At 43.1% G+C, this 13,027-nt stretch overlaps 1 protein-coding gene across 1 annotated transcript in view; it reads left to right on the top strand.

Moving 5' to 3' along the window:
• CCSAP (centriole, cilia and spindle associated protein) overlaps positions 1-13,027 on the top strand; it is a 44,277-nt gene that overhangs the window by 21,433 nt on the left and 9,817 nt on the right. The window contains exon 2 of the mRNA XM_077292795.1: positions 7,526-7,872. Within this exon, the coding sequence (XP_077148910.1) occupies positions 7,563-7,872 (310 nt within the window). The 5' untranslated portion in view covers positions 7,526-7,562. The remainder of the gene's footprint in view (positions 1-7,525; positions 7,873-13,027) is intronic.

The following is a 13,027-nucleotide window of genomic DNA, read 5'->3' as shown; positions in this document are numbered from 1 at the left end:
CCGACCGCGCATGCGCGGCCGGAACTCCGCCCCCACCTCACAATGGGGCGGCAGATGCGCTGGAAAAATGCATCCGCTGCCCCTGTTGTGCGGCGCATTCACTACTAGCGTCGGTACGTCGGCCCGACGCTCTGCGACGGGCCGAGTACGACGCTAGTGTGAAAGTAGCCTTACTAAGATATTGCCAAAAAAACCTCTCGGAAACTTTCAAACACATGACATCATATGGGCAGTCCAGAATTTTTTAAAGGCATAGTAATCTTAGTATATGTAACCTTTTGACTTTGCAGTAAGTAATAGAATTGCCTTAAAACATTCTCTCTCTCATTATTCTGGCACTTGGCAAATATTAATAATTATGGTAATCCTAATTGACCTAAAACAGGAAAGATTTATTCTGCTTTTATGTTTCATGTCCGATATTAAGAGAAACATGCATGTGTTTTTTTTTATTTAGTGTATGTAAACTTCTGGTTTCAAGTGTGTGTGTGTGTGTGTATATACACTCACCGGCCACTTTATTAGGTACAGCATGCTAGTAACTGGTTGGACCCCCTTTTGCCTTCAGAACTGCCTCAATTCTTCGTGGCATAGATTCAACAAGGTGCTGGAAGCATTCCTCAGAGATTTTGGTCCATATTGACATGATGGCATCACACAGTTGCCGCAGATTTGTCGGCTGCACATCCCAAAGATGCTCCATACAAGGCAGGATGGATCCATGCTTTCATGTTGTTTACGCCAAATTCTGACCCTACCATCCGAATGTCGCAGCAGAAATCGAGACTCATCAGACCAAGCAACGTTTTTCCAATCTTCTACTGTCCAATTTCGATGAGCTTGTGCAAATTGTAGCCTCAGTTTCCTGTTCTTAGCTGAAAGGAGTGGTACCCGGTGTGGTCTTCTGCTGCTGTAGCCCATCTGCCTCAAAGTTCGACGCACTGTGCGTTCAGAGATGCTCTTAGGCCTACCTTGGTTGTAACGGGTGGCGATTTGAGTCACTGTTGCCTTTCTATCAGCTCGAACCAGTCTGCCCATTCTCCTCTGACCTCTGGCATCAACAAGGCATTTCCGCCCACAGAACTGCCGCTCACTGGATTTTTTTTTTTTTTCGGACCATTCTCTGTAAACCCTAGAGATGGTTGTGCGTGAAAATCCCAGTAGATCAGCAGTTTCTGAAATACTCAGACCAGCCCTTCTGGCACCAACAACCATGCCACGTTCAAAGGCACTCAAATCACCTTTCTTCCCCATACTGATGCTCGGTTTGAACTGCAGGAGATTGTCTTGACCATGTCTACATGCCTAAATGCACTGAGTTGCCGCCATGTGATTGGCTGATTAGAAATTAAGTGTTAACAAGAAGTTGGACAGGTGTACCTAATAAAGTGGCCAGTGAGTGTATGTGTGTGTATATCTATTCAGTGCTGTAAGAGCACCAATCATAAGCTGGTGCCTGGCAACGCCAGGATTACCAGGGCCAGCTCTGATTGGTGCGATCGACAATGACATCGATCAGAGCACACAGAGGTGCTGTGACCGTCCTGTACTTCCTCGTTCTAGCTTTGGATTTATGCAGGGTGTTCACTCTGTCCGTCTGTGTGCTTTGCTGGGCACTGTGGTGCTGCCACAGAAGCCTGTGATATCACAGACCCTGCTGCTGCTTGATCATCACTGCTCCTGCTGAAGAAAGAAGTAAGAAGAGTTCCTGATCCCTAATCCTTGCCTGATCTCTTCTCATAAACCCAAATCCCCCCTTCCTCTGCTGCCGAGCGCTGATCAGTGCTTGATCTTTGATCAGTACTTGATCGCTTGATGTTTGGCAGTTTTTTCTTTTTCATGCTTCCTGCAGCTGCCAAGCGCTGATCAGTGATGCAAATCACTGATCAGCGTCTGTGCTCGCTAGTTTCCATGACTTTTTTTTGTACCTGTCCATTTTTCTCACCCCTTCCTTTTTTAATCACCTCCGTGTGTGCATTCAGCAGCCACCGAATGTTGATCAGCGATTCAAATCGCTGATCCACACTCGTGCTCGCTATTTTTCGCCCGTTATTGCATTTTCATGCAATGTCGCGTCGACCACAAAAACGTAATTCTGGCGATTCAAATTATTTTCTCGCTACACCGTTTAGTGATCAGGTTAATCCTTTTTTTTTTTGAATTGACAGATCAAGCGACTCTGTACGTGGCAATTCCAAATATGTGTAGGTTTGATTTTTTTTTTATTATTATTGTTTTATTTTGAATGGGGCGAAAGGGGGTGTGATTTAAACATATATATATATATATATATATATATATATATATATATATATATATATATATATATATATATATATATATATATATATATATATATTTTCATATTTTTTTTAAACTTTTTTTTTTACTTTTGCCATTCTTCAATAGCCTCCATGGGAGGCTAGAAGCTGGCTCAGATCGCTCCTATGTAGTAAATTTACTGCATTGCTATGAGCGTCGACCACAGGGTGGCGCTCACAGCAATCCGGCATCAACAACCATAGAGGTCATCAATAGACCTCTGGTTGTCATGCCGACGCATCGCTGACCCCTGATCACGGGGGTCAGCGATGCGCGCATTTCTGGCCCAATGGCCGGAAGCGCTAGTTAAGTCAGCGTTTGACAGCGGCATTTAGCTCTAGTTAATAGCGGTGGGTGGATCGCGATTCCACCCACCGCTATTGCGGGCACATGTCAGCTGTACAAACAGCTGACATGTCCCGGCTCTGATGCTGGCTCACTGCTGGAGCCCACATCAAAGCGGGGGTTCTGACCTTGGACATACTATCCTGTCCAAGGTCAGAAAGGGGTTAAAGACAATTACAAAAGCCAAAGGCTAATACAAACTGGACCAAATTATAAGGTCCACCCCAAAAGACCATACAATAATGAAAGGGTAAACAAGTAAAAAATGCAGTTGTTACATGAAATTTCACACATTAAACACTAATGTATAATATATTTATAAACGTGACATAACAAGTGCCACTAAGTAATACAAAACATACAACAAACTCTTAAATGGTGTGCTGTCAGCTCAATGAAAAATCACCAAAAGAGGGGAACCGTAAAGATGAACAGGTAATGGAATGTAGCAACATAAACCCATAAAATAGAGGAAGCCTATATAATCAAGACATGTGGATATGCGCCTCCTGGCAGTCTGTGATCTGCTGCATAGACGGCAAAACCATTACCCAATACAGTCCAAACCTCAGTGATAAAGTGCTGAACTGCCCATGAAGACCCTTGGGAATAGCGTCCTGTGATAAAGAGGGGGAAAAGCCCCATGCGTATTGACACACAGAGGTTTTCCTCATGGGAATTTCCAACCTGCCGAACACTACACAACTTGCGTATGCCAACCTGACTTAGTCTACACTGCTCACGAATGCAAACCTGACGAACACTATATAACTCGCGAATGCCAACCTGACGAGCTTTACACTACTCAGGAATGCCAACCTGATGAGCACTACACTACTCACGAATGCCAACCTGATGAACTCTACACTATTGGGAAAAAGGAGATGTGTTTCCAGCTTCTTTGAATCGAAAAATTTATTAGAAAATGCTTCTTAAAAAAACTAAGGCAAAGTTCACGTGGCAAGATATAGCTACGCGTTTCAAAAACTCAAGGACGCATTGAGTGTTTTAAACGCGTAACTATATCTTGCCATGTGAACTTTGCCATTGCCATGGTTTTTGAAGCAGCATTTTCTAATAAATTTTTAGATTCAAAGAAGCTGGACACATTTCCTTTTTCTCATCAGTACTACATGTGTGACTGCACGGGTTCCGTGCTTCAGCAAGCCGTATGCCACTGTGGGTGAGCTGGTTCATTCTTTTTTCTTTGTTGAACTCTACACTACTCACGAATGCCAACCTGACAAGTACACTATTCACAAATGCCAACCTGACTTACTCTACACAACTCACGAATGCCAACCTGAGGAACACTACGCAACTCACGAATACCAACCAGACAAACACTGTATAACTCACGAATGCCAACCTGACGAACACTACACAACTCAACCCAATCCGATGGACTCTACACAACTCATGTATACAAACCTGATGCACTCTACACAACTCATGTATGCCAATACATTATAAAATTCACAGACTGGAAAACAGTGGATCAGTTCAACAATGGGGTCACTTGTGGGGCATTTCCATTGTTTAGGCACATTAGGGGCTCCTCAAACATGACATGATGCCTGCAGACCATTACTTCAAAGTAGGTATTTCAAAATGTCACTCCTTCCCTTCCGAGCCCCGACGTGCACCCAAACCGTAGTTTTCTCCTATAAATGGGGTATCGGTGTACTCAGGAGAAATTGCACAACAACTTTTCGTGTCCAATTTTTCCTGTTGCCCTTGAGACAATAAAAAATTGGGGGCTAAAAGATAATTTTTGTAGAAAAAAATTGATTTTTAATTTTTGTTTTTTACGGCTTTACGTTATAAACTTCTGCGAAGCACTTGGGGTTTCAAAGTGCTCACCACACATCTAAATACAATCCTTGCGGGGTCTAGTTTCCAAAATGGAGTCACTTGTGGTGGGCTTCCACTGTTTGGGTACATCATGGGTTCTCGAAACGCAACATGGCGTCCTCTAATTATTCCAGCAAATTTTACATTCAAAAAGTCACATGGCGCTCCTTCCCTTCTGAGCCCTGCCGTGCGCCTAAACAGTGTTTTTTTCCCCCCCATATATAGGGTATGGGCATGTTCAGCAGAAAATTCACTACAAGTTTTGTTGTGCATTTTCTCCTGTTACCCTTGTGAAAATAAAAGAAATTGGGTCTAAAGTTACATTTTAGTGAAAAAAGTTAAATGTTAATTTTTTTCTTTTCACATAACATTAATTCCTGTGTAGCATCTGAAGGGTTAATAAACTTCTTGAATGTGGTTTTGAGAACCTTCAGGGGTGCAGTTTTTAGAATGGTGTCACTTTTGAGTATTTTCTGTCATATAGACCCCTCAAAGTCACTTCTAATGTGATGTAGTCCCTAAAAATAAAAATGGTTTTGTAAATTTTGTTGGAGAAATTAGAAATTGCTGGTCAAATCTTAACCCTCATAACTTCCTAACAAAAGAAAAATTTGTTACAAAAATTGTGCTGATGTAAAGTAGACATGTGGGAAATGTTCTCTCTGATTTAAGGGCATAAGAATTCAAAGGTTAAAAATTGCAACATTTTTGCTAAATTTGTTTTTTACACAAATGCAAGTCATATCGAAGAAATTTTACCACTGCCATAAAAGTACAATTTGTCACTAAAAACAGTCTTAGAATCCATGAGATCCGTTGAAGTATTCCAGAGTTACAGTTACAGGCGTATCAGCATCTACAAGACACAGTGTGTACACAGGTATGAGCAATACTGTGTCCTGTAGACGCCAGCGGACCAGCACAGTTTTCAAGCAGAATACGCGTCAGGAAAGCATCTTCTGTCGTTTGTTCTGGTGTGTGTGCACAGGTTTCGAGAGCCATGAATTGGTGACTTGACCATTCTTCATGCTACTTTCGTTTTGAATTCGCTGCCATCGCTAATATATAATACATATTAGAAATAGTGGCGAATTCCAAATGAAAGCTGCATGAAGAATGGTCAAGTCACGCCATTTAGCCAATTCATGGCTCTCGTAACCTGCAGTAGTTACAAAAGGTGTATATGCACAGCAAGACCTTTTTACACTGCCATGCATTATGTTCTTTTTTACATTTTTTTTCTTTTTTAAGCCCTTTTTTTCAGGTGGAATCTGCCTGAAAATGAAATTGTGTATGCATACCCTTGGGGTACGTGCACACTGAGGCCCTGATTCCTTAAGGCCATGTGCACACGTTGCGGTTTTTGACGCTGCGGATCCGCAGCAGTTTTCCATGCAGTGTACAGTACCATGTTAATCTATGGAAAACAAAAACCGCTGTGCACATGCTGCGGAAAAAAACGCACGGAAACGGAGCATGTCAATTCTTTGTGCGGAATCCGCAGCAATTTTACACCTGCTCCATATTAAAAAACCGCAGGTGTAAAACCGCAGAAGAATCCGCACAAAAACCGCGGAAAATCCGCTATAAATCCACAGCAAAAACGCAGTGTTTTTGCCCTGCGGATTTATCAAAATCAGTGCGGAAAAATCCGCACACCAGTCCGCAGCGTGTGCACATACCCTCAGACTGATGATGTTCACGCCGGTCTTGATGAGGAGTCTTGCTGGAGTCAGACACTCCTGATTCATTGAAGTGCATGGCTCTTCATGAATCAGGTCACTGTGCTTTGCCACAAATCTCACTTTAGTCCAGAACGGGTGTGAGGGTCTGTGCACACGTTGCGGATTCGCAGCAGTTTTCCATGCGTTGTAGAGTACCATGTAAACGTATGGAAAACCAAATCCGCAGTGCACATGCTGCAGAAAATACCGCTCGGAAACGCTGCAGTTTATTTTCCGCAGCATGTCAATTCTTTTTTCCATGCAGATTCTGAAAAATCGCCCTGCGTTTTACCTGCAGAGTTTTCAGAATCTGCATGGAAAAATCCGCACATGAATCCGCAACGTGTGCACATAGCCTGAGATTTCCAGTACAAGCAAAGCCATAGCTCGTCATGAATTAGATGAGCTTTGGTGCCATGCCCCTATCCTGCCCATTTTAGTAGAGCTGGGGAAAACTGTAAACACCAAACAAAATTTTTTTTATAAGGCAATTTACACCAGAATTTTGGCATAATCACTTTGATGAATCGGTGCCAAAGTCTCTTAGCTGAGGTTTTGGAGTGGAAGCTGAGCACAGACTCCGAGAGCCATATACATCATTGGATTTCCGCTAGTTTTTTTGTGTGAAAACCTCTGAGTGACTTTTTGCTTTGTGACAAATTTAGCAAATAATTTTCCCCATTTGTTTCAAGTTATCTTAAGCGATTTAGTTTCCTGATATTTACATCACCGTGGCTTTTGCAGATATTCAAGATAGAATCATGAGATGCGACTTTTTACAATAGTCGCCAAATTTGGCGCAACGCTACTCCACCTCTCCGTGGGTGATTTTTATGTACGACAGTTTTTTTTTTGGTTTTTTTGCAACATTATCTGCTAAAAGAATTGCAAAACCATTTTAAGAAAAAAAAAAAAAAAGTACCATTTTGGGCTTTGCACAATATTTCTGAATGAAATCGATTAATTTGACGTTAATAAAGGTCAGTTAACTGCACAAATAAGGAGACTCAAGAACCCTGACAATGATGAATCGAACCCTAAGTTTTTGAGGATTTGCCACACATCACACACACCGAGGTGTGACTGCTCCCCGATAATAGCCCGGTATATAGAGCAGCTGCCGTGTGCATTTGTGGGCACGGATATACCTGAGGGCACCAGCACGTGAGGGAGGGCTGCTGGCACTTGTCTGTCTGTGCTGTGTGTCCAGACGCCACGCTGAGAGTTGCTGTGCCAACGGCGTGTACATAACCAGCGGTAACGGCAGTGTGTTCCCTCAGGTGCTGCCTCCCGTGACTGACTGCGCCGGACGGAGCCATGCACTGTAAGGCCCTGCGCAGCGAGTACATGAAGCGCTTCAAGGACCCCGAGTGGGAGGCGTGCAGGAGCTGCTACCAGGAGATGCTGAAGTACCGGCTCAGCCGGCGGATACTGGAGCACGCACACAACCCCTGGCTGTGGGACGGCTGGGACGGCAGCTCCGGCTCCAGCAGCGGCCACTCCACACCACCGACCAAAGCACCGGAGCCATGCCAGCCTCCACCACTCAAGCTGCCACCTGCCGGACACCCAGAGGACACGGCCGGACCGAGCAGCCAGGCGGCCGCCAGTGACCCCCTCATTCCGGGTATGCTCTGTTATATGCCATGCCTGCCAGCCTCACCGTCACCAGGCTGAACGTGTCTCATTCACAGTTACTTTTCACAGATTTATTAATGAGCCCAAGAGTAAAACACAATGCAGTCTGCTCCACAAAATACACAGCGGGGTAGGTACATGACTGGTCCACTCCCAGCACAGTGTACAAATACTGGTAGTGTGAATGTGGCCGTAGGGATGCCCACCTTTAAACTCTGGTCACTCCAGCAATTCTGGGCAGAAAATGAGTAAATGGCCAATTTACACTGATTGGAATAAGTATTGTTAATTACATTGGGCCACTGCAGTGATACAGAATAACACCCTTGGTTGCCCACTCAGGGCACTTCACTGCATTGTATTTTATTATGATGGTGATTTTTGTTTATTGTTAAACTTGTAAAAAGACTAATTCTTGCCCTTTACCAAACCAACTTTAGCATTGTCAGGATTTGTACACGGCAGATCTCGGAATCTGTCAGTAGGGTCATCCCTAAGCCGTCTATATGGGCATGCAGGTTATAGGAAGCTGAATAAAATGATATCTTGATATCTGCGATCCGATGTCTTATTCCAGAGAAATTAATGTTTTTCTTACATGTAAATGAGCTGTTAAGATCTATGGGGCGGACATTGATCTGCATGAGACTCTCCCTCCAGAGATTATTTCATACGAAAGGAGACATTACCTGTGTCCGGCCCATAGATCTTAACAGCCCCATTTACATATAAAAAAAGAAAAGTGAATATCTCTGGGATAAGACATCAGATTTCAGATACCAAGGTGTTTTATTCAGCTTCCTATGACCACATGCCCATATTGACGGCTTAGGAGGGTGATTTTACTGACTGACTCCCGTTAACCGAAATCTGAAACCTGTATTGAGTCTTTCAATTGAGCAAATGTGTTCCATTATCTTTCATTGCTCCAAATGTAACACGTGATCTGCACAATGAGCAAACTTTGGATCAGGGATGTCAATCTCAAATACGCAAAGGGCCTAAATTAAAGGGAACCTGTCACCAGGTTTGGCCGATACGAGTTACGGCCACCACCTTTCAGGGCTGATATACAGCATTCTATAATGCTGTATATAAGCCCCCACAATTCGACCTGCAAGAGAAGAAAAATAACTTTTATTACACTCACCTGCAGGGCAATCCAGTCCGATGGGTGTCGCAGGTCCTGGTCTGGCGCTTCCTATCTTCATGCGCTACCGCCCTCCTGCTTGATTCATGGCTCCCCGGCATCGTGCTCCCGCGCAGGCGTACTTATCTGCCCTGTTGAGGGAAGAGCAGACTGCAGTACTTTGGTCTGCCCTCAACAGGGCAGATAAGTACGCCTGCACAGGAGCACGATGCCGGGAGCTATGAAGCAAGCAGGAGGGCGGCATCGCAAGAAGATAGGAGGTTCCGGACCAAGTCTAGCGACACCCCTCAGACTGGACCACCCTGCAGGTGAGTATAATAAATCTTACTGTTCTTCTCTTGCAGTTTGGATCGGGAGCTTATCTACGTCATTATAGAATGCTGTTGATAAGCCCTGCAATGCGGTGGCTATAACTCGTATTGGCCAAACCTGGTGACAGGTTCCCTTTAAAAGCTTGGATAAAGTCGCAGGCCAACCTTGATATCTATTAAAGGGGTTGTTCACTACCAGGACAACTCCTTCATCTAAATATTTGGCTCCGATAAAATAATAAAGCTTATACTTGCCTCCTGTGCTGGTGCCATTTCAGTGGTGTCAGCACTCGTGTTCCCTGGTCTCTCGTGTGGTTGTATGATACGTGGTGCCTGGCACCCAGTCCGTGCTGGCATCAGTGTTTCTTCTATCGTACGAGTTGAACATGAAAAGGAAGTCAGCTGTGGCTGCTCTCTGACTTTATCTTCATGTTTAATTGGTACGAAGGCAGTGATGCCAGTGCTGATTGGGTGCTGGGCACCACGTGTCATAGCACCACACGAGAGACCAGGGAACACGAGTGCTGACACCACTGGAATGTTGCCAGCATGGGAGGGGAGTATAGGTTTTCTTTACTTTACTGGGGCCAAACATTTAGATCATGAAGTGGTGGACAACACCTTTTTTTTTTTTTTAAATCTATAATTTGAGGAAGTTTTTCCTTTATCATCAAATATAATGATGCATTTTTCACATGTAAACAAACTTAAAGGGGTTGTCCCACTAACAAAGTATATTTTAATTAATAGATCTAGGAATAAAATATTGGAATAATATGATATGTTATGTAAGAGCAGTAAAAATCATATGACCTAATTTAAATACGTAATAAAAAAGGAAACAAATTCTCGAATAATAAAGTATGATACCCACAAAAGTGCCCCCAAACACAGTAAGATACCCCCACAGTAAATTCTTCCACACACGGTATAATGTCCCTTCTGTACCACCCTCCCTTAAACACCCGACAAAGAATGGTGACCTCATCACAGTATGATTTATCATCTGTAATCCCCATACAGCCCACCTTCCAGTATAATGGCCACAAAAAGTGCTCCTTCCAGTATACTGGGCCCCACATAGTCCTCCATACAGTATAATGGGGCCCTGAATTGTCTTCCATACAGTATAATGGCCCCCACATAGTGCTCGATATGGTATAATGGCCCCCACATAGTGCTCCATACAGTATAATGGCCTCCACATTGTTCTCCTTACAGTATAATGGCCTCCACATAGTGCTCAATATGGTATAATGGCCCCCACATAGTGCTCAATATGGTATAATGGCCCCCACATAGTGCTCCATACAGTATAATGGCCCCATATTGTTCTCCTTACAGTATAATGACCCCCACATAGTGCTCCACACAGTATAATGGCCCAGCATAGTGCTCCACACAGTATAATGTGCCCCATATAGTGCTCCGTACAGAATAATAACCTCACATAGTGCTCCATACAGTATAATGGCCCTCACATAGTGCTCCATACAGTATAATGGCCCCACATTGTTCTCCATACAGTATAATGCCCCCACATAGTGCTCCATACAGTATAATGTCCCCACATTGTTCTTTATTCAGTATAATGGCCACAAAAGGGCTCTATATAGTATAATGGCCCCAAATAGTGCTCCATTCAGTATAATGCACCTTACATAGCGCTCCATACAGAATAATGGCCCCTCATTAAAAAATAAATAAATAACTACTCCCCTCTGCCCGCAACTTATGTCTCTTTACATTGTCTTCAGATCCTCTGCACATCCTGGCGTAGCGGGCGTGATTACATCATTACAACGCGCCCATATTGATGTCATTGTACCCTCTAAGCAGATGTCCGACTCGGAGGGGGAATGATGGGAGGAGGGAGCATCATTGCTTTCAACTGTATCGGCATCCAGGATACAAACATAAGTGTGCTCCTGGAAAGTGCGATGCTGGGCTGGGGACCTTGCCTGGTGTCACTGGTCAAACATACAGATAGGACAGCAGGGGATCACAGCTTCTGCTTTCTGTGAGGTAAAACATTTCCTTGCCTGTTTTTTAAAAAATGTTTTACCTCAAAAAAATAATTATTTGCGATCCCGTGCTCTAGTGTCTGTATACTCTCCTTTGCGTCCTCCCCTGCCCAGGATCTGTGGTATGATCAGACCATGATCTTTTACGGTCAGACATAGCCATTACACAGTACACAGCAGGGGCACATTCATAAGATTATCTCAGCACAGGAACATTTTTTTTTAACACATGCAATTGTGAAAGTTATTATTCCAAGATCTATTGATTAAAATGAAAACGTTGTTCATGGAAAACCACCTTTAGTCTATCACTGGCAACCATTAGCTAGCAGCGGGAGCATTTTGATTAGAATCAGGCATCATGGGACATATAGTCTATATGAGGGCTTGTGCACACTACCAATTATATCGGACATGTGCTATCTGTGGTTTTCACAGATGGCACTCACATCCATGATAAGCTATGGGGCTGTGCATATGTCTGATTTTTTTTTTTCTATGACCATGGAGTGTATGATCAAAATTGGCAATGCAAGTCTATGGCTCCGATTGTCAGACTGACTGAATGGAGAGGGTGGAGAAACTTCTTCCCCCATCTCTCCACCTCCAAGAAAAACTCATGCCGCTCTGATCAAACTCTGGAAGGTGAGAAAATTATTGTGTGCACCTACCCTAAGGGGAATAATATTAGAGAGGAACAAACCATCAAGATTGCAGACAACCCAAACATAGTACATCAACTGAAACAGGTGTACACAAGTCCTACACAAAAACCTCCACGTGACTCTTTACTAAGAGCCTGTACTGCACTACATAGGCAAAAAATAGAGCTGGAGTGCTTCTTTTATATTATTTGGTGCATCTATGACTGTTCACCCAAAAGATTAAATGTACACCATCTACAGTGGTGTCAAAAAGTGTTTGCCCCCTTCCTGATTTCCTGTTCTTTTGCATGTTTGTCACACTTAAATGTTTCAGTAACAAGAAACAGGTGCCTGCTATGTAAGGAATCACCAATATATATAGAAAGTACTCATCCAAAGACCAACCTGGATGTGTCAGACAAAAAAAGGGATATAGATTGGGCCACATGGGTGGTCAAATAGTATATAGGACTCGCAAACCCAACATTTGGGTTCTTGTCTTATGTGTCATTATCTTTCTGGACACAGGTTAATTTTTGAGAGAGAGTTTCCTTCAACGTTTTTTGACATGATATTGCAACAGGTTTTATCTTTTCATTATACATTATATGTTTAGGATCATAAATATTATTTTGTTGCTCATCTTTATCGGTCATTTTTTGGGGCTATCAGTTGGCTATCAGTTCTTACCTTAGTAGTGGCGGTTTGTCACTGTCTTATTATGGGCATGACCTGTTGGTATTTTGTACCAATTTTTCTCATTTTAAATTAGTTTAACTTGTGTTTTCCTCTGTATACTGTTCAATAATAAAATATATACTTTCTATACATATACTGGTGATCCCTTACATAGCATGCACCTTTTTCTTGCTTCGTACACACATCACCGTTTAGCATTCTTTAGGTGATCCCTTGTATACTTCTTTGGTGGTGCCCTCTTTTACATTTTCATTACATAAATGTTCTAGATCACCAAACAAATTTAAATATTAGACAAAGATAACACAAGTAAACC

This window comes from Ranitomeya variabilis, chromosome 2 (assembly GCF_051348905.1).
Source record: "Ranitomeya variabilis isolate aRanVar5 chromosome 2, aRanVar5.hap1, whole genome shotgun sequence".
Lineage (NCBI taxonomy): Eukaryota > Metazoa > Chordata > Amphibia > Anura > Dendrobatidae > Ranitomeya > Ranitomeya variabilis.
Note: the sequence above shows the minus strand (reverse complement) of the source record. Positions and strands in the feature narration are given on the sequence as shown.